General features: G+C 33.9%; 2 protein-coding genes across 5 annotated transcripts; one reads left to right on the plus strand and one right to left on the minus strand.

Annotated features, from left to right (window-relative positions):
• Window positions 1-4,811: 4,811 nt before the first annotated feature.
• On the plus strand, window positions 4,812-9,441 carry LOC120181099. Of its 4 annotated transcripts, none has more exons than XM_039186305.1 (11): window positions 4,812-5,138; window positions 5,691-5,897; window positions 6,039-6,166; window positions 6,306-6,414; window positions 6,552-6,591; window positions 7,144-7,233; window positions 7,348-7,447; window positions 7,555-7,694; window positions 7,836-7,938; window positions 8,337-8,989; window positions 9,103-9,441. In XM_039186305.1, exons 2-11 carry the CDS (start codon window positions 5,753-5,755, stop codon window positions 9,329-9,331), a joined length of 1,737 nt encoding a protein of 578 aa, XP_039042236.1. In that variant the 5' UTR covers window positions 4,812-5,138; window positions 5,691-5,752; the 3' UTR covers window positions 9,332-9,441. The 4 variants fall into 4 exon arrangements, with proteins under 4 accessions (XP_039042236.1, XP_039042237.1, XP_039042238.1 ...); XM_039186306.1 differs by having other exon boundaries at window positions 4,812-5,042; XM_039186307.1 differs by lacking the exon at window positions 4,812-5,138 and adding an exon at window positions 5,153-5,297.
• Window positions 9,442-14,952: 5,511 nt separating this feature from the next.
• Window positions 14,953-15,282, minus strand: LOC120181112. The gene has a single exon (XM_039186315.1). It carries the CDS (start codon window positions 15,280-15,282, stop codon window positions 14,953-14,955), a length of 330 nt encoding a protein of 109 aa, XP_039042246.1.
• Window positions 15,283-22,432: the final 7,150 nt, after the last annotated feature.

Here is a 22,432-nt window from a genome sequence, read left to right on the forward strand (position 1 = left end):
CTTGAAAATAACCGAGGTTCCACACATTGTGCTGCCAAACCCGATAAATGCAGAGAGAAGAATGGAGAGAACATCCTATGCGTGGAACTGTAGATCACAATAGGATATACTTTCAATTATTGTCGCTGGAAGCTGCTGAAGAACAAGAGGTTGACGGCCATGGAAACCATGCACGTGGAGGAACCATGCAACCCCATACAACTTACATCATTTATTTTATTTTATTTTTTTGATTATTTTTCTTTTTTACTAACTTTTATTTATTGTTTTGTTATTTACTTTATTTATCATTATTATATTAATATTTTTTCGTTTTTATTTTTTATTTTATAATCTAAACCATATTTTTGACTTTTTTGAGATATTTTCATTGATCAAAGGTAAGTAATTCGGATCGGATTTTTAAATTTCAAATTAAATTTTTCAATTTTCGCATTTAAAGACAACCGACAAATTAATTGGTACCGAAAGGGCGGTTCAAGGGTGCTAATCCTTCCTTGACCGTAACCGACTCCCGAGCCCGAGATATTTCTGGTGAAACGCAGATCAGGTAAGATGGTGTCCGGCCCACCTAAATTCGTTTTAAAGTGGTCGGTGGCGACTCTAACCCAATCAATTCAAGTCGAAGCCCAATTCCGGGGCCCAACCGAAAGACGGTTACGACAAAACTAAAAAAGAAACAAAGAGAAAAAAGAATCGACATACGACAACCAACATCAAAATTGGTTTCATCGCCCGATAAACAAAATAAAGAAAAATGTTGATATTATATATAGAAAACAACACAAGCTATAACGAAAAAAAATTAAAATATAGATAATATAAAAATTAGCATGTCATTGAAAACTCTAAGACTTGAGCATCGATTGTTGTAGTCAATCTCCTCTTGTGTCTCTGGTCGTTGAGGTTGAAAACGTTAATCTTTCATTTATAAACCGTGATCTCAGGTTACGTAGGCTAATATAAAAATATCTAGTTAATTAACGAGATAAAATTTGATGAACATACTTGAGTGCAGGTCCACATCAAATCCGTCTTCTAGTTATCTATTTTGTCAAAAAAAAAATCATAAGCAATATTAATATTCTTCGTTTGCTTAATTTTTAAATGCCATCCCTCAAAAAATAATGTTGAGTTTTACCGCTAAACTTGTTTGTCATGGATAATTAGTTTGAATTTAAATATAATAAAAATTGAATTTAAATAGTTATTATATAGTCATGAATATAGAAAAATATATTTTTTCAAAAATATAGACCTACATAATCAATAAAAAATTCAAATTTTACTAAAGTTGAATTTTACATATATCGAAATAAGACTTATTCTTTATATTGTTTATATCAAAATACCTAAAATTTAGAATACATCCAAACAATTGAATAAAAGTAAATGCAACATAAATAGGGGAATCTAAAATATAAATGATTAATATTCTTATAAGATAAAAAAGTAAAAGGCTACAATAGGTTGTAATTGAAAATTTTATTAATTACGTAACTTTTTAGAGTAAACTGAATAATATTTTAGGCTGAAACTAAAAATATTATACTCTCCATATAAAATTACGTAAATTGCATAACTATTTTGGTTGTAATCTAAAAAGTTATCGTCAAAAAACTTATGTAACAGTCTAGATTATAACTGAAATTATTAGCATTGTTTAACATTTTGGATTAAACAATACAATATTTTAGATAAAAAACGTCACTAATTATTATCAACCTATAAGTTTTTAAAATAGATATAATAATATTTTAAATTAAAATTCGTCGCAAATTAATTTTAGAATTCCTATATGCACAACAGAACTACTGAACATATGTAAGCCCCGAATGCCTATATCAAAATAAAAACATATTTTAGATATTATCTATAAAGTAAAATGTTAAAAAATTAAAAAAAAAATAGAAATATTTAAATAAACTTTAAAAAATAATTTTTATCATTATGTCTTTCTCTTATTATGAATAAAATTATTTGAAAATTGAATAAAATAAAAATATTAATACTCGTGATTAGGACTGAGCAAAACTTAACTCGACTCGAAAAATTAATTTTTTAATTTCTAATTATTTGAGTCAAATCGAATTATCGATTCATTTTTAGTTCGAGTTAAGTTGAAATTGTAAATTTTTAGTTACTCAAAAAAAAAAAAATTTTGAAAATTTTATGATTTAGTCCCTTATTTCATTATTCCTTCAATTCCTCCTTCATTTTAAGTATTTTTTTTATCAAATTTGAACCACATCTTACTAAACAATCATAGAATATATATGTACTTTCAATTCCTCTTTTTGATAATAAATTTTCTATTTTTTAATTTAGTCCATCAATTCATCCTTTATTTTTAGTTCTTTTTTTTATCAAATTTGAACCACATGCTCATATACCACTATAGAATACCTATGTAACTTCAATTCTTATTTTTTTACTGAAAATATATCATCTATTTTTATTTAGTCCCTTAACTTTGCATTTTACTCAATTTTGTGTTTTGACTGCAATTGTTTTCAAATTCTTTCTTCCCATCAATTTATGTACTCATTTATACTCATCAATATTTTACCTTCAAAATACTTTCTTTAAAAATATATATTGCGAATATATTTTAATTTTAGATTATATTCATATATTAGATAACACTAAGTGAAAATAATATGAAATATATATCTTATATGGTTAGAGAAATTTGAAAAATTGGAACCAATCCTTACCATAATACTATAAATAATTATAATAAAATTAACATAGAAACTCAAATAACTTGACTAACTCTCACCCTACTCGTGATAAACAAATACTATTTGAATAAAAAGAAAGAAATGCTAATTTTCAAAAATATTAAGGGTAAAATATATTATTCCTTACTGAACTTTACTCTCTCCTATTTTACTCACTATATTTTTAATTTTTTTTAATTTACTCACTGAACTTTCAAATTGCTCCTATTTTGATCACACTAAATTATTTTATTATTATTTTTGTATGGCATGACATTTATATATTATTATTTAATATAAAAATAAATTTTATAATTATTTCTAAGGTCGACGATGGTTGGTGATTATTTTAAGTCTTTTTTAAATTTAATAATAATCAAAAATTATATTATTATTTATTTTAAATTATTTTATATTTAATAATAATAAAAATGTTACATCATACAAAAATAATAATAAAATAATCCAGAATGATAAAACAAAAGCAAATCCAAAGTTCATTGAGTAAATTACAAAAAATTAAGAATAAGTAAAATTAAGTGAAGAATGGTGTAATTCACCCAAATATTAAACCATCAACTAAACTAATTGGATTACTCAGTTTTATTTGGTAGTAGAGCTGGGTATATGGGCTAAGGCCCGCGGGCTACCCGTTTAACCCGTGACCCGTGCGGGCTTCGGCCCTTAAAAATTGAAGACCGTTTAAATTGCGAGCTTTTTAGCCCGGACCGTTAAACCCGCGGGTTTAATGGGTATAACCGCGGGCTACCCGTTAAACCCGCTAAAGCCCGCTTAATTTAAAATTTATAAAATTTTAGAGAAAATAAACTTAAAGAATTTTATAGAAACAGAAAATAAATTACTTATAAATATGATTGTCATAAATTTAAGCTACTATTGCTTGATATTGATCAATAACTATTGTAGTTCTTAAATTTATTAGGGTGTTGTCATAATTTTACCGTTGCTTGATATTTTTTTCATTTAAATATACATCATTATCATTTTGGTATTTAAAGTTTTTTTATTTAATTTTGACCTTTATTTTTTTTTTCATGAAGTATGTTATCCATTTTGTTCTTTAATTATAAAAAGTCACGTGATATTCTAATAATATATCACATGACACGTAATATTTGGATTAAAAATAAGAAAGAGAAGTAAAATAAAAAATTGAAAATATACTTTTCAACTTTTAAAGACTTTTACAAAATAAATATATTTTAACAAATTAATGACTTATATTTTATCAATTTTAGTATAATTGTATCTTTCAAATTTGCTATTATACTGTAAGTATTTTATTTTATATTTTCATATTATGTTTTAGTATTTCTCTAAAGTATCCATAAAATACAATTATTAGAAACACTTGACAACTTTCTTGTTAGATTTGTATAATGTTTGATTTTGTTAAATTTTTATGTTTGAATTTCTACTTTCAGACACTTCTGTGTATTCATATTATAGCCTTGAATAATCGTGTTTTATAAAAGTATAATGTGGTTATTGTTTTATTTGTTTTTCAATTTGGTGATATAAGTGAATATTGTTTTTTTAATTTGAGTTTAAGTAATTATATAATTATATATATATATATTAATGATTAAAAAATTAAAAAAAGTATTATTTTATAATCATTTCCGGCTATTTAAAATAAAATTTAAATATTATTTATTATTTTGACAGTGCTACCTTCATTTTCAAGTTGTTCGATCATTTTTAAAGGTGTAGTAAGTTAAAATATTATTTTTTATTGTATTTAAAGCATTTAAAATTATTTTTATTAAACGGGCCACGGGTAAGCCCGTTTAACCCGCGGGTTAAATGGACAGGCCGCGGGTCTTAAAATTCAAAACCGTTTATGAATGCGGGCTTTTTAGCCCGCACCATTTAAGCCCGTACCGTCAAAACCCGTAGGCTAAACAGGCGGATAACCCGTATACCCACCTCTATTTGGTAGTAAAGGTTTGGTGAAGAAATAAGTGCTGGTGGACCTTCCTTCTAGTTGTCCGAAGACCCGTACCGTATCCAAATTCCAAAACCAATTACATTAATTAATAAAAAAGTTCGAAAATAATATTCTCTATTTTGTTTAGCAGGAAAAAGCTGTAATTTTTTTATTTGGTGATTCTGCCGACTGTCGTGCATCCGTTATACCCGAGAAGAGAATTGGCCATGTTAATTTTGCTTGTAGCGGTCTCGAATCAAGTGTTTTTTTTTTGTCCCATGCCTTGTTTAACATGATTTAGATATAGAGGTTTCTTGGAACTTTAAAGGAAGTGGCTTTTTCATTGAGATCTGCAGCACCCCTTTTGGGTTTGTGTATTTTACTTTCCTGATTCTGGGTTCTTCTTATATTTTTCCTTGGAGGAAGAATCCTTGGTTTTCGGTTTGATTTTCATTGAGCTTCATTTAAGTTGAACTCCTTTGACTGCTTACTTTTGCTTCAAAGTATCTGTTCCTGATTTTCCTTTGATCTTGTTGATCTTATGAGGTTAGAGATATAAATGTTTTGGAGGAGTTTTCAATGGCTTTATGTTCTTGTTTCGGTTTGATTTTCATGAGCTTCATGTAAGTTGAACTCCTTTGACTGCTTACTTTGCTTCAAAGTATCTGTTTCTGATTTTCCTTTGATTTTGTTGATCTTATGAGGTTAGAGATATGAATGTTTTGGAGGAGTTTTCAATGGCTTTATGTTCTTGTTTTAATAGCATTCCTATCAGCCGTGGCCCCCCCTATTTTTTTTTGCAGTTTTTTTGTATAAATTCATGTTTTTTGTTTATTTAGTTTGTTTTGCGGATGATGCTTTTTGCCTGTACAAGTCACATGGAGGCCTTAATTGTCTTTGACTGTTGCATATTCTGCAGATAGAAACCAATTGTGTTCATGATTTTTGCTTTGGGCTGTATCCTTAACTGTTTTGACTGAGAATTTAATGCTTGTATTTACAAATTTGGTTTTTAGTTGCAAGGTTAACTGATTCTTCGGGCGCTTGAGTTGGAGCTGGATGCTGTTTTCTTACAGATATGAATATGGAAAAGAAAAAGACAATCTCACAATACAGAGAGAGGCTGGACCATACGCTGTCTTCCCCTGAACTGACCGATCCCGAGACGCTTGGAACGCTTGTCAAGAATCAGATTTTACGATATGCACAAGATGAGCAAGAAGGTTTTGGAGCATTGATTCCTCTTTTTCTGTTTTAGCTTCCATATGTGTGCTTTGAATCCCTATATGAACTTACTAAATTTAGAGTATGATCTCATGTGTATACTGTGGAACCTTTTCTTCTTTCTTCATTTTGGTCAACAGAATTTAGTGAACATTTATTGGGCAAAAGGGCTCAGGAAGTATCGAATTTTCTTGACATGTTAAGGAGTACTTCTGTTGATGATCATCAATTGTCAGAATCCAGTGTGACATCACATGGTCAATGGAAAGTATGCTCTATTGGCTAGTTTCCCTTATTTCACTTCTATCAATGACTTTTAGTAAGCATATCTTAGTGGAATAAACTTTTTTATGTTCCGAATCATGATTATTGTTCACTGAAATGCACGGTCAACCTTTTTTTGACAGTTGAAGCATGATAATGAAGAGTTCCGTGTAATGTACCGTGAAGGACCTCATGGTACCCCGTTTCATACATTACTTGTTGAAGGCTATGTAGATGGGCCTTTGGATGTTTGTAAGTTCTACTCTTGTTTTATTTGTTTTCAAGCTTAATCCTAAATCAAGAGCAAAAAATTATGCAATTGAAATTAATTCAAGACTTAAGTACCAGCCCTCGTATAAGGAACCTTTTTCATAGTAACTTAATTGCAGGTTTATGTATCTCTTGGGAGTCGGCCCTCTACAAGAAATGGTGAGAATTGTTTCTGGTGTTCCACTTGATTCCAATGTAGAATTAACATGCTATTTATTGACTGCTAAAACACTGTAACCTGCACGGTTTCATTCTTTTTTATATCTTTGGTGAGTTATGTGTTGCGTATCAATGACCTCGGTTGCGTGTTGTTGAAGAAATATCTCTACGATTTTATAGTTGTTAACTTTTGGATCTGGTCCCAAACCATGGTGCAGTATCAATATTATCTCATTTGAAATGCTGTTTTTCTTTTTTAACTCCTTAAATCGGCATCATCTAGAACTTTCAAAGTCGATGCTATTGTTTTAATGTTGCTGCCATACTTTTATTTCTTTTCTTCAACTTTGTAAATCAGAATGTTTTGTCGATATCTGTTTCTTGTCTACATTTGTATACTTATAAATAAAAAAATAGGTGTGAGTTTTCCGCATCAGGCTGATGGAAGGAGACGGTCACTTGACACATATAAGAATAACATGCATTAGATTTAAGATTTTGTTAATGGGACAGAGAAAGTGTTGAATACTAATCTTCTTTTACTCTTCCTAGGTGGCCTCAGTCTAGCTTTCCACCTTTCAAAGTAACTAGTTCCACCTGTGTGCGAAAGATCCGAATTGGTGAACAGATAGCTCTAGTGAGGTTTGTCAAGCCTAGAACCATAACATTTTATTCAAATATGTTTCCTTCTTTTAGTAATACATTGAAGCCTGGAATTGTAAAATGCTTACTTGTTTTTGTATTTTCGGAAGAAAGGGTGAAGGTCGCGTGGCCACTGTCAGCTAGGGAGGCTCTAGTACACTTTTTTTCCTTTGAGTACTTTCAAGATGATCTGATTGTTATTCTTATGAACACGGTAGTTACTTCAAAGACTCGAATATGGTTTCACTTCATTTGCAATCTACTTTCTTCCCATTGGCTGGAAATTTTTATTTAAATATTTTTATGTTCTTATGCTTTTAGATCTCAGATGTGAGCAGCATTGATAGAGCAACTCATGGGTTTACTAATCATGGGATCCCTGAAGCAAAGGATGTTGTAAGAATTGATGTAGTTGGAGGCTTTGCATTGCAGAAGGTGAACAATGAAAGAAGCTACTTCAGGTAAGCTGTAACTCTTTAAATACCGCAAGGTCAATAGCGATTATGGCTGTAGAAACCGTGTCCATAGCACATTTTGAAAGTCGTATTCGCTCATAATTTCCTTTTTCTCCTCTTCACATTAAAAGGTTGTTAACTTTCTAGGACAATAGCAAATATGGATATGAAGCTTGATTTTGTACCTCCATCCCTTATAAACTTCATCGCAAGGCAGCTTATCGGAAACGGTTTCAGACTCTATCAAAAGGTTACACATTCTTCTGACATGACTTCTTAATTTCCCTTTTTAATTGCTACCAGTAAGTGTCACTCATTCGGGTTGGCACCGTATGCAATGAAGTGATGGGGTCAGGGTTACCCGCGAAAACATGATAGCGCCCGCGAAATAGAGGTTTCGCTGCCGTCCGAGTTACCCGCAATAGCGCCCGCGACGGCCACAATCACGGTAAACCCGAAATGACCGAAACACGACCGCGACCGCTATTTGAAACCCTGGATGGGGTTATAAATCGATGCAACTCATAATTTTTCTGAAAAGCTTCCATTGCTGAGAACTTTTGGATTAGGAACTTTATTTTCTCCCAATGCTGATTATTACCATCTGCCAATTATTCTCTCACATTCCGAATTTTCAATGCTTTACAGACTGTGGCTTCTGTCACTAAAACCGATGAAGATTACAGCAAGGCCTTGCGAGAGCCTCTGTTTTGTCTAATACGTGAAGCTCTTTACTCCGGTAACAAATCAGTCAAAGTTCTTGAAGCCCAAGAGCTAAAAACTGAACCTGATCTTTTGCCGAACGAGAATGTAATTAAAGGCAAACAAGACAACACACATGATGGGGAGCTGACGGTTCATGCTAATGACCCTGCTGGTGAATCTTCGCCGAAGAAGGCACAAGACAGAAAGAGAAAAGCTTTTGGTGAAATTGAGGAAGAAGAAACTGAAGGGAGTACATGCCTGGATGAGGGCATTACAGCTGCAAATAAACTTTCATCCAATAAATTTCCGGATTCAATTGGCGTATATGCTAAGCAAAAGATTCCTATTCGCCCGGAGGTGGAAGAAGCTCTAGGAACATTGGAGAAGGCCATTTCAATAATACGACGGTACGGATTTAATACTCAAAGGACACCTAGTTTCTCTGATCCAGAAACTCCAAATTTCGAAGAGGGTTTTGTCAAAGACCCAATTTGTGCTGCAGAAGACGATGTTTATTTAAAAGCTGAGGGTGCTGTCAAAATGTTCACGGAGAACCTGGATGACTCCAAGAATAGCAATGACATTAATGACGAAAGGTAATACGATATTTACACATATCTTTAACCTTCTCCATCATTCCCCAGTTTTCATGTCAATCCAAATTACGCCTGCTAATGATGGGTTTTACGGTCTACGGATGTACTTGCAGGTCGGCAAGATCGAATTCTTTGTCCAGGGAAGTGAACCATAACAAAGTAGTACCGGCATTGCCTCAGCAAAATGTAATACCAACAGAGACTAACGAGGTTGGTTTGAATTATCTTGGAAATGGAGCCACCAAGACAAATGGTTTCCATGAAAAGGGTGTAAATGATGTTGAGAAGCTGAGTAAATCGAGGAAGCATAGGTTCTGTTGCTTTGGCTTCTATTCAGGGTAGCTTGATGCCTCAAACCCTGGAAGAAGACTTTGTCTGGATGAAAGCAAGGCACTTCATTTTCAACCTCGAGCATAGTGGATTTTGTAACATCTTACACAAAAAACGAAAAACAACTATTTTTATGTAACTTCAATTGATAATTCCATAGAATATGTTGTAACTTCAATTAATAATTCCATAGTGGATTTTGTAACATCTTACACAAAAATCGAAAAACAACTATTTTTATGTAACTTCAATTAATAATTCCATAGAATATGTTGTAACTTCAATTAATAATTCCATAGTGGGTTTTGTAACATCTACACAAAAATCAAAAAACAACTATTTTTATGTAACTTCAATTAATAATTCCATAGAATATGTTGTAACTTCAATCAATAATTCCATAGTGGGTTTTGTAACATCTTACACAAAAATCGAAAAACAACTATTTTTATGTAACTTCAATTAATAATTCCATAGAATATGTTGTAACTTCAATTAATAATTCCATAGTGGATTTTGTAACATCTTACACAAAAATCGAAAAACAACTATTTTTATGCAACTTCAATTAATAATTCCATAGAATATGTTGTAACTTCAATTAATAATTCCATAGTGGATTTTGTAACATCTTACACAAAAATCGAAAAACAACTATTTTTATGTAACTTCAATTAATAATTCCATAGAATATGTTGTAACTTCAATTAATAATTCCATAGTGGGTTTTGTAACATCTACACAAAAATCGAAAAACAACTATTTTTATGTAACTTCAATTAATAATTCCATAGAATATGTTGTAACTTCAATCAATAATTCCATAGTGGGTTTGTAACATCTTACACAAAAATCGAAAAAACAACTATTTTTATGTAACTTCAATTAATAATTCCATAGAATATGTTGTAACTTCAATTAATAATTCCATAGTGGATTTTGTAACATCTTACACAAAAATCGAAAAACAACTATTTTTATGCAACTTCAATTAATAATTCCATAGAATATGTTGTAACTTCAATTAATAATTCCATAGTGGATTTTGTAACATCTTACACAAAATCGAAAAACAACTATTTTTATGTAACTTCAATTAATAATTCCATAGAATATGTTGTAACTTCAATTAATAATTCCATAGTGGGTTTTGTAACATCTACACAAAAATCGAAAAACAACTATTTTTATGTAACTTCAATTAATAATTCCATAGAATATGTTGTAACTTCAATCAATAATTCCATAGTGGGTTTTGTAACATCTTACACAAAAATCGAAAAACAACTATTTTTATGCAACTTCAATTAATAATTTCATAGAATATGTTGTAACTTCAATTAATAATTCCATAGTGGATTTTGTAACATCTTACACAAAAATCGAAAAACAACTATTTTTATGCAACTTCAATTAATAATTCCATAGAATATGTTGTAACTTCAATTAATAATTCCATAGTGGATTTTGTAACATCTTACACAAAAATCGAAAAAACAACTATTTTTATGCAACTTCAATTAATAATTCCATAGAATATGTTGTAACTTCAATTAATAATTCCATAGTGGATTTTGTAACATCTTACACAAAAATTGAAAAACAACTATTTTTATGTAACTTCAATTAATAATTCCATAGAATATGTTGTAACTTCAATTAATAATTCCATAGTGGGTTTTGTAACATCTACACAAAAATCGAAAAACAACTATTTTTATGTAACTTCAATTAATAATTCCATAGAATATGTTGTAACTTCAATCAATAATTCCATAGTGGGTTTTGTAACATCTTACACAAAAATCGAAAAACAACTATTTTTATGTAACTTCAATTAATAATTCCATAGAATATGTTGTAACTTCAATCAATAATTCCATAGTGGGTTTTGTAACATCTTACACAAAAATCGAAAAACAACTATTTTTATGTAACTTCAATTAATAATTCCATAGAATATGTTGTAACTTCAATTAATAATTCCATAGTGGATTTTGTAACATCTTACACAAAAACCGAAAAACAACTATTTTTATGTAACTTCAATTAATAATTCCATGGAATATGTTGTAACTTGTAGCCTTAAATAAGTTTAAACAAAAAAAAAATTCTTGGTATGAAGGTGAACGGATCTTCACAACAGACAGTATTAGATATGAAGTTTACTTGTAATCTCTTTGAAATGGCAGGCTGCCAAAGAATTGAATGCCATAAAAGGCGTATAATGAGTTTTTATTCGGTTAATATTTTGTTATTAATTAATCCGTGTTACTTCATTTTATAGTGCTAATTTGGACTGTTTTTGTTCGAATCTGTGCAGGACTATTTGTTAGGAAATAACAATTAAAAGATGAATTAAACATATTTTCCTATTTATTTGGGAAAAGTCGGTGCCAATCAGATTCAAAGATCGATCCAAATCGAAGTAACAAGATCAAAGGAGGAAAGGAAGATGAACCAAACATTTGATATTTTATTAGGAATTTAGTTTGCATAGAATTATTAGTTTATTATTATTCAGGATTTTTAATATTTATTAATTAGGATTTCTAGTTTGTTAGAATTAAGAGTTTGAATATTTTAAGTGTTAATATTTTATTTTCATTAGGTTAGCTCAAGACTATAAATACCCCTAGGGGTGAAGCTTGAGAGATGTACAAGTTGAGAATTCAAAATGGTTCTGGCTTTTCTTTTGTTTTTAGGTTTTTAGTTTAATAAAGTTATTTCTCTTCTCCATCTTCTTTCTTTCTACACGCCAAGCATGATCTTTACCATGCTTGGCTAAATTTTTCTTTAGCTAATAGCTAAGCGAAGACTTGATCCATTCTAGTAAGAATTGCAAAAGCAATTCATATCTTCAGATTTCTTTCTTGATTTTTGGCAGACAAGGGGAGACAATCGACCTTTCTTCTAACATTTTAACATCTTCAATCCAAACAGTGCACATTGGTTTGTGTTGTGTGCTGTGAGTACTAAAATTTAGACGCAAATTATGTGCAAGCATACACAATCGCACAAGTAATAAAGAGTGAGTGAGTATCGTTCCCATGAGGATTGGAGGAAATTACAACTTCAGTTAAAGCACAAATACTAAGTTATCTAAGTATAGTTAGCGTGGTGGTACGCACAAATAAGAATGATGTGGCAAAATGAAATGAATGCGGATGGTATCATGGAAATGTGATAGCAAATTGTGATGGCAATGTGACATTGTAGCAGATGGAAATGTCGTGGCAAATGGAGATGTTTTTGAAATGTAACAAGCTACTATGGGAATGAATGGTGAGTTATTAAGGAATACTAAGCCTTACCTCTCAAAATGATTGAAGCTTCTATGGTCTATTTGCTCGACATATTTTACTAAGAGTGCCCCTATACTATCTCTAGTCATGGGACCTGATAGATAAAAATACCACGGCAATACCTCTCGGCGTGAACAGTAACATCGAACATATTGAATGAGCGCTACTCCTTTTAGTCGTTGAAATCCTATCCTTATATTTAGGGTGGATTAGATCTCAATTAACAACTACAACCCATTACTCACATAGATCCTCCCTTAGTTTCTCTCGAACACTAAGGATCTATAACCTAGTTTCTCTCGAACACTAAGCAATCTACTTAAGAAATTGACACTCTCACGCCTCCTACAATCTTAAGTAATTAAGCACAATGAGCAAAACAAATAGATGAACAAAGAAACTCAAAACATTTATTAAAACAAGTACTTAATCATCCATAAAAACCTACACCCTATAAGGTTTAGTTCATGGTGGGATACAAAATATCCAAGTGAATAAATCGTTCCATACAATCCAAGTAATTGAATGAAAATAAAAGCATAGGGGTGGAGGAAACTCCCAACGCGCGCTGCTTATTTCTCGTCAGACTACCACGAACAACACCTTAACGTGCTAGCTCATCTCGGACGTCTAGCTCGCCACTCCCTCATGCTTGGCTATGGAGGAAACCCTTGAAAAGATGAAAAGAAGAAAAATGGATAATAAAGGAGTTCTTTGTTTTGCCTTTTGTTGCCTCCCTTTGTGCTATTCTCTCTTGTCTTATTTATACTTAAAAAAAACTCTTTAACTTCCAAGAAGCTCTTAAATTCACATATAGCTTCTAAGAGGCTCTTAAAGCTAATAAATTACCCAATAACTCTCTAACTCCCAAGCTCATAAATTCCCTAGCAGGTGAGATTCATGTGTGTGCTGGATAACACCATAAAATATCATCAGATTTCTGTCTTTTTCTACGCCTAAAAATGTCATCCTAGTTGCCGTGGCATTTTTCTCATGCTCAATCATCTCAAACTGCCTTAAGATAACCAATAACTTAAGTGAAAATGACCTAAATATAGCATTTTTACGGAGTTATAACACCCCAAAACTTAAGTTATTGATTGTCCTCAAGAAATGGACAGTGGTTAGCAAAAGAAAAATGTCATGGCAAAGTTCAACAAGTTAAAGAAGAGATTTCAAGAATATTACCGTAGGATAAGGTCTTTTGTAAGAGTGTGTGTGTGACTATATTCAATCTATACTTAGTCAAGTTAGAATAATTCTAAAGAAAGTCTACTATTCTGTCGTAGCATGTTTTCAAGTTTAAGCACAAGTTCATTACTCCCATTTCCTTAACACTTAATTAGTTTAATTTTTTAGCACTGTTACGGGGGAGTTAGCTTGTCACAACCACCATCACACACTCTAGATGAATGAGAACATACCTTTTATCCCTGAACTAGTCAGGCAGAGTCACCCCATGACTACTTTCATTCACTCGTATGCCTATGGCTGCCATTTATTAAAATGCAGTATCAAGGAAATACCATGACAAAGAGGAGTGCCCCTCTACAGTTATGCTGAATCATTTATTCGCAATTTACCACAATTCACAAACATAAGGGAGTTTAATTTAACAATTAATTTCATTCACATTAATACACAATAAGGCATTCAAGCTTTCGTTCTGTAAAAAAAATTCTAAAATTCCCAAGCATAGAGAACATACAGTCGTGTAACAATTAAGAGCACAAACAGCTAAGTCCTAAAGCAAATCCTATTCAAATCCACAGTCACGTACATTCAGTTCACATTAGTCATAAAGAAAAATATCATCATTGGACATCATCAACTTATTCCAACAAACTGTCCTAAATCCTACAAATGCCTTGGCAAATTAATTCAGTTAACCCTATCATGCAAATAACCTAATAAGAATAATACATCCCCAAAACTTGAGGGGTGTATTGGCCTCAATACAACAAAATAAACTAAAGTATAAACTAAACTACATGCTATGAAATGCAATACAAGGTACCTTGGCTTTCTAAGATGGTGGTAGTGATGTGGTAGCTGCGCTGCACGTTGTGCGCCTCTTCAATGGGGCAAGTTCGGTTTTGATTCTGAAGAAGGCTCAGTGGGTGGGATTTGAACTCATGCAGGTTCCTCATTGGTTGGGCTCTCCATACACGATGTAGACAACTTTAGGTGTCACTTGCATTGGTAACATAAAATATTCACCTAGGAGAATGACATGGACAATAACTAAAATAAATAAAGCACTAAAATAAAAGTATAAATGTTATTTATAAATAGAAGTAAAAGCAAAATGTCAAGGCATTTTCAAACTCAGGCATCCTGCAAGTAAAGCGATAACTTGTCTAGCACGATGGGGGCTCTAGTGTATGCCTTCAAGTGTTGGCCATTTACTTTGAAAATTATCCCATCATCCAGATTCTTTATGTCTACAACTCTATGGGGATAGACTTGGTGCACCTCAAATGATCCAAACCATCTTGACTTAATCTTTCTCGGGATGAGTTTCAATCTCGAGTTGTAGAGGAGGACCTGTTGACCAATATGAAAATACCGTGGCAAAATGGCTTGATCATGCCACTTCTTAGTCTTTTCCTTGTAGAGCTTAGAATTTTCATAAGCATGTGTCTTAAACTCCTCCATCTCATTAAGCTCCAATAATCTTCATTCACCAGCTAATTGGGCATCAAAATTAAGCTTCTTGATGGTCCAATAGGTTTTGTATTCCAACTCAATCGGGAGATGACATTTACCATACATCAACTTAAATGGGGACATCCCCAACGGAGTCTTGAATGCAGTGCAATAGGCCCATAGTGGTTTATCAATCTTTGGTTACTGATCGCTTGTAAATGTATATGCTAAGGCAAGCAATTCTGTGCAAGTATACACAATCGAATCAAGTAATATAGGGTAAGTGAGTTATCGTCTCCTAAGGGATTGGTCTAGAATTTTAATCTTCACCACAACCGGAACTAGTTGTCATAAGCTAATTCCTATTATCTTGTCAAACTAAAAAGCTAATATTAATAAAACAAGGAAATACTATAATGTATGATTGCAGAAAAGTTTGTTCGAGACAAAATAAATATGCAGACTACTGAAATAAAACAAAACAAGACAAATGTTGATTTAAATATAATTCAAACAACCTCACATATTCATACTTATCACAGAGCACATATGTTAATCTTTTGCATTGACAACAATTACTCTAAGTCTAAGTATTCTTAGACGGTTGCTACGACAATACTACTCAGCGTTAACTACAACCCTTGGTTTGTCAGACTGTTATCGTAGCAATACCTCTCAGCGTAAACTATATTCGTTGTCTATCCTACTCTAGCATCTAACCCTTTTAGTCAATTGAAACCCGCTCCTTATCTCTAAGGTAGACAAATTAGAACATCACCATCCCGGATCTATTCCATTGTTCACGTAGATCTATCTTAATTCTCTTGAATCTAAGAATCACTATCTAGATAAAAGGAAATCTCTCGATGCTCTTACATTGCCAATACATGTTTTACCAAAACCCCATGCACTCTCTTGAAGCTCTTACAGTGTCAAGGTAAAATATTCATGAGCAAAATCATAATTCAACATTCATAAAGTAGAAAATAATTACCTAGGCGAAACAAAGGTTAACACCAAGTAAGACAATCATGGTGCTATAAAAAACTAATCCAAGTATCATTGTTTAATACAATCCCAAATACGTAAAGAAATTAAGAACAAAGAAAGAACGACTCCCAAAATCGGGGGCTCTGTCATGATAATTCTGATTAGCACCACGCCTGATCAGCCTCTCTCGAGACCTAATCACCCTCTGATATAGTCTGGCTATGTAGGACCAAGGAAGCTCGATTGGTAAACGGTGGGAAAGCAATGCAGTTGCTTACTCACACCTTCAGCAAAGCTCTCTTTCTTCTTCATTTTTTTTCTTTGGCGACTATGGCTGGATATTTATAGGGATGAATCTCCTAGGGTTTCACATGATTGGAGATTCCTTAAATAACCATTATTATTCGTCTAGACTAAAAAAAAGAAAGGAGGCTGGTGGTTATCAGAATATTTAGGGCTTGCTTGCACGTGAAGGATGTCATCCAGCTGGCATGTGACATAGGCAATTTCGTCATACCGCTTTAGACTTTTCAAATAAACCTTGCCTTGGCAAGATAAATCTTCTCCTCATGTTCTTCTCTGTTCCATTGGCCTTGCAAATTATGTTGTCACGACTGAAATGTTCTTTCTCTGTACGTTTTCTACACATATACAATCCACACAAACCCTTTCTCCTCAGTAGCACCAGTCAAACCAAATAAATCTTGCCGAAGCAAAACTTATCCACCACAAGAAAATATAACCTAAATGCAACTAAATACAACTAAAATATTGTGCATACTTTATTTAGATGAGAAATAACTTAAGTGAAAAGACTAGAAATTGAGTCTTTTTACGGAGTTATCACACCCCCAAGCTTAAGTTATTGCTTGTCCTCAAGAAATGTACAATAGCTAGAAGAAAATTAAAATTGTCATGGCAAAGCATTGTTAAGAAAATCATATGGTTTGAGATTTCAGTCCTTAACAAAAATAGTTGGCCTCAACATGTTCGATAGTCATATCAGTCAAGTCCCTTCCCTAGTCAGGATTCCTTGCAATTGTGTGTGCGTGATTGTAATCAGTCTATGCATGAAGGTAATTAGAAAACCTAAAGTAAGTTATTCTGGTTTGTCAAGGCATCAAATTATTTGTCAGGCTTAGTTTATACTCCTAGTTATTTATCAACTTTTTTTGGGAAGTTAGCTCATCACACCTAGCATCCCACACTCTAGGTGAAAGGGAGCATACCTTCCACACCCACGCTAATTGGGTAGAGTCATCCTGTGACTACATTCATTCAATCATATGCCTCGATAACTCTTAATTTCTTATGAAGTTTTTTCTATTCATACCTTTGTATAGAGGAGCGTCCCTTTAATTTTGCAAGTTTTAAACACTACGAAGTTCCACCTTAACCTTAAAATATTTTTGAAGTCTCGGCAAGAAGAAAGTTCTTTCCTAAAAATTTTACTGATTACCTTAAGCAGGGACATCCTACAATCGTGTTTGTAAATTTCAAAGAATCATGCCTAGTGCTGGTTCTCTTCTTTAGACAGTCTTAATAATAATTATAGCCTAGGCAATCAAATTATGCATTCATCATTGGGCATCCCTAATTTATTATAAACAATAATCTTAACATGCTTATGTCATGACAACTAAAATTTTCAACCAAATATCATCATTTGCTTTTTAACAAAGTATGGCAAAATATGGCACAATACCTCCCCCAAACTTGAGGGATGCATTATCCTCAATGCATGAGAACTAAAACTATGTGAATTTATTTGCAAATTCGAAAATAAAAAAAAACTAAAATGTAAACTTACTTTGGTGGGGTGGCTTAACCGGACGCCCTCGTTCTCATTTGGGAGGAGAGAGACTCTTTAATCCTGAGTCTACTGCTGTTATCGTCGAGGGTGATGGCTGAAGGATATGACCTGCCATTTGCTTGATGCGTTTCTTGCTGGTCGAGGCTCATGTTGGAGTTGGTTGCTCAGCAGTAGAAGTCGATTGTCCAGGAACTGGTGCTGGACTTTGAGCTGCTTCAGGGACTGGCGTTGCTTGACGAACAGGGGATTGTGTGGGACCTCTCCCGGGATATTGCGATGCTGGAGGGAAATCTTTATCAGAGAAGAAGTTGGGTGGAGTCTCTTGAGTGCTCTCAAAGGTTGAGAAGGATGAGGAGCTGAGGAACTCGTCTGTGTCACCATGGCCTTCCTCTGGTACAAGTGAGACATGGATGGCTAGTGGTGGTACGTCTATGGGTACTTCTAGGGGGACATTCGATGTCAAGGCATGTAATGTATTACCGCTTGCAGTGTATTTGAGAATGACGTTGGGGAAAGGTGGTAGATTATCGGTTGTGATCGGGACCAACTCCTTGAAAAAGGCGTTGAGTTATGTATCCCTTGCCTTGATGTACTCGAAGAATATCTCGATGCGATCCTCTAGGTTCCCTATCTTCTCACGTGTCTCTCGCATGTACGTAACCATTTCTTCCATTTTGGTCATAGTAATAGATTTTGCTCCCCTCTCCAGACCTTAATGCGGGGTGTTGTCATCGAAACTCATCAGCTCGAGTACTTTCATCTTGGTGATACCCTCATTGGATTTAATCAAATCCTCAAAGGGTTTCTCGGGGACCTTCTTTTTCCTGCACAGTGCAGTTATCAAGTTTGGAAATAATAAATTACCCCAGTTTCTTTTGGTGCACTCATGGATTTGCTCGAAGATGAGTTCTCCAACATCGATCTTCCTCCCGTATATTATCGAGTGTAAGAGTATCATTTCACGAGCACAGTTGTGTTGTGAGATCTTGGCATAAGCTTGCCCTTGATAAAATGGTTTCATAACTTAACGATCGGTTTAATGGCTCGACGATCGACTCTCTTCCTCGTTGGAGAATTCCCTTTGAACTTGGCCCACCCGAAGTAAAGATCTTCAAGTACTCCACTGTATGTTTCCTGGTCTGCCTCAGCCACAAATTTCTTTTGCTGCTCTTCCACTTTCCCTAACTTGAAATATTTGTTAAGTGACAAAGTGAAAAATCGAAGGAGTTTCCCTCTGACATACACCGTGTGGTTGGACGGGTCTTCGAGATGGGCGTAGAACTCCCTGACTATCCCTGGTGCTACGGCTTTAGGGTGGAGAGAAAACTTCTCCCAGTTGTGCTTCCTAATCATATCCACGACCTCCGATCAAAATGGCTCTTCATCCTCTGATGGAAAGACGAACCTGTCTTCCAAATACACTTGTCATTTTTGGAGGATTTTGAAGCGTGATTCGGCTGTTTATAAACGCTCAAAGCTCGGTGTTGGGGCTAAGGTTTTCCTTGATCTGACCATGATACTTGTTTGGTGTAGTGACATTAGTGGCGGAGATTGAGGAAATTTAGTTGAAAGAGAGAAAAAAGTTTCTTGCTATAGAGAGAGAGTAAGGCACGATAAAGAAGATAGAGTGTGGGTGGTTTTTTTTTTGGAAATAATGGGTGGTTTATTTAGGGTAAATTGGTCAAAACACGAGGGGAAAAGATTTGGCATTTATTGAGTGATATTTGATTGGACGTAAAGTTGGGAAAAAGATTACTTTCCCTCTTTAATTCTGTCACCCAAACTTCTTGCCCTAGGGTTTTCTCTCTTTTCATGCGTGAACTATCTCCCCATGCTGCCACATGTGCGCTGCATGCAAAATTCAAAATTTTATTGCCTAGGCAATGAATATTTGTTCAAGTAAGTAAGACAAACTCTTGGGCATCATGTGCTATTGATGTCGATTTGTTGCGCATGGCTGGGGCTCCTTTATACTCCTTTAGCCTCTGCCCGTTCACCTTGAAAATGGAACCATCATCTTGGTTCTTTATTTATATTGCTCTATTGTTATGGACTTGATGTACGATGAATGGTCCTAACCATCGTAACTTTAGCTTGCCTGAGAATAGCTTAAGACGTGAATTGTAGAGCAGTACTTGTTGTCAAGAATAAAATTTCCTAGGCAATATTTTTCTGGCATGCCATCATTTTGTTTTCTCTTTGTATAGGAGAGAATTTTCATATGCATGTGCTCTGAATTCATCCATCTCGTTTAGTTCCAAGAGTATTCTTTCTCCAGCAAGCTGAGCATCCATGTTTAACTTTTTGATGGCCCAATAGGCTTTATGTTCAAGTTCCATAGGTAGATGGCATTCTTTTTCGTAGACCAGTTTGAACGGGGACATTCCCAACGGTGTCTTGAACGCTGTGTGATAGGCCCATAGTGCTTCATATAGCTTTGGCGACCAATCCTTTCGACTTAGGTTGACCACTTTCTCAAGGATCTATTTGATTTCTCGGTTAGACACTTCGGCTTATCCATTAGTCTGAGGGTGGTATGCCATAGCAATCCTATGTCACACTCCATATCGTTTCAATGCATTGAAAATTATTTTGTTATCAAAATGTGTGCCCTCATCACTAATGATAGCTCGTGCAGTTCCAAAACGTGTGAATATATTTTTGTACAAAAATTTTAGCACCGTCTTGGAATCATTTTTAGGGGTTGCAATGGCTTCAACCTATTTGGATACATAATCCACTGCCAAGAGAATGTACAAATCTCCAAATGATATGGGAAAGGGTCCTATGAAGTCTATTCCCCATACGTCGAAAAGTTACACCTCCAGAATATTTTAACATGGCATCTCATGTCGTTTTGATATGTTCCCTATTCGTTGGCATCTATCATATGACTTATAGAATTCATGTGCATCTTTGAACAAGGTTGGCCAATAAAATCCGGACTGAAGTACTTTCGCCGCTGTTCTCATTCCACCAAAGTGCCCTCCATACGGTGACGAGTGACATTAAAGTAGAATTTCTTTGTGCTCTTCTTCTGGAACGCATCTTCGGATTATTTGGTCTCCACATTGCTTGAATAGAAATGGTTTATCCCAGTAATAGTGTCACACATCATGTCGAAACTTTTTCCTGCCTTGGCTAGATAATTCAGGAGAAACAATACCACTAACAAGAAAGTTAACTATGTTAGCATACCACAGCGCATCCATGACAAAGAATATTTTCTCATAAGGGAAATCCTCTTGAATTTTTGTTATGTCATGACAATCAGATTTGTTATCTAGTCTATACAAATGGTCTACCACTTGATTTTTATGTACCCTATCTATCCTTGATCTCTAAATCAAACTCTTGTAGTAATAATATCCATCGAATTAGCCTAGGATTTGCATCTTTTTTTATTGATAAAATATTTAATGGCAGAATGATATGTATGCATAATTACTTTAGTGCTTATTAGATATGGCCTAAACTTATCGAATGCAAATACTACTGCTAAAAGTTATTTTTCTGTGGTGGTATAGTTTACCTGTGCATCATTAATAGTACGACTCGTATAGTAGATAATATGAAAGATTTTACTTTTTTGTTGCCCTAGCACTGCTCCGACTGCATAATCACTAGCATCACAGATGATCTCAAAAGGTTCGATCCAGCCAGGTGGGATAACTATTGGTGTTGTCGAAAGTTTTTTCTTCAAATCTATTATGAATAGCTTGTAGAAGCCTGCATGTCTAAGGAAATTGCGTACACCTCTCACGTTGGTGGGTGGGGGAAGGTTTACGATTACTTCCACCTTGGTTTTATCGACTTCAATGCCTAGATATGAAATTTTGTAACCCAACACTATTCTTTCGGTTACCATAAAATGATATTTCTTCCAATTTAGTACTAGGTTGGCTTCTTTACATCGTTTCAGTACCTTGGATAAATTGTCGAGACATCGGTTAAAATCATCACCTGAGACGGAGAAGTCATCCATAAATATTTCCATACATTATTCCACCATATCTGAAAAGATGGCCATCATGCATCTTTGGAAGGTAGTTGGAGCGTTACACAGCCCAAACGGCATTCGTCTAAATGCATATGTATCATACGGGCATATGAAAGTAGTTTTCTCTTGATCCTCTAATGCTATGACTATTTGATTATATCCTGAGTATCCATCGAGGAAGCAATAAAATGCTTTTCCCGCTAACCTATCAAGCATTTGGTCGATAAAAGGTAAGGGAAAATGGTCTTTCTTTGTCGCTTTATTAAGTTTCCTGTAATCTATACATATGTGCCAACCTGTGACTGTTCTACTAGTGAGGAGCTCATCATGTTCGCTTTTAACCACGATCACACCAC

The sequence above is a fragment of the Hibiscus syriacus genome, unplaced genomic scaffold (assembly GCF_006381635.1).
Source record: "Hibiscus syriacus cultivar Baekdansim isolate YM2019G1 unplaced genomic scaffold, ASM638163v2 tig00112508_pilon, whole genome shotgun sequence".
NCBI classification, from domain to species: Eukaryota; Viridiplantae; Streptophyta; class Magnoliopsida; order Malvales; family Malvaceae; genus Hibiscus; species Hibiscus syriacus.

Coding starts and splice junctions, on each gene's coding strand:
- LOC120181099 (XM_039186305.1), top strand. CDS start 5,753: ATGAATATGGAAAAGAAAAAGACAATCTCACAATACAGAGAGAGGCTG. Junction 5,898..6,038: donor TGCACAAGATGAGCAAGAAG/GTTTTGGAGCAT, acceptor TTTGGTCAACAG/AATTTAGTGAACATTTATTG. Junction 8,990..9,102: donor AATGACATTAATGACGAAAG/GTAATACGATAT, acceptor ATGTACTTGCAG/GTCGGCAAGATCGAATTCTT.
- LOC120181112 (XM_039186315.1), bottom strand. CDS start 15,282: ATGGAGGAGTTTAAGACACATGCTTATGAAAATTCTAAGCTCTACAAG.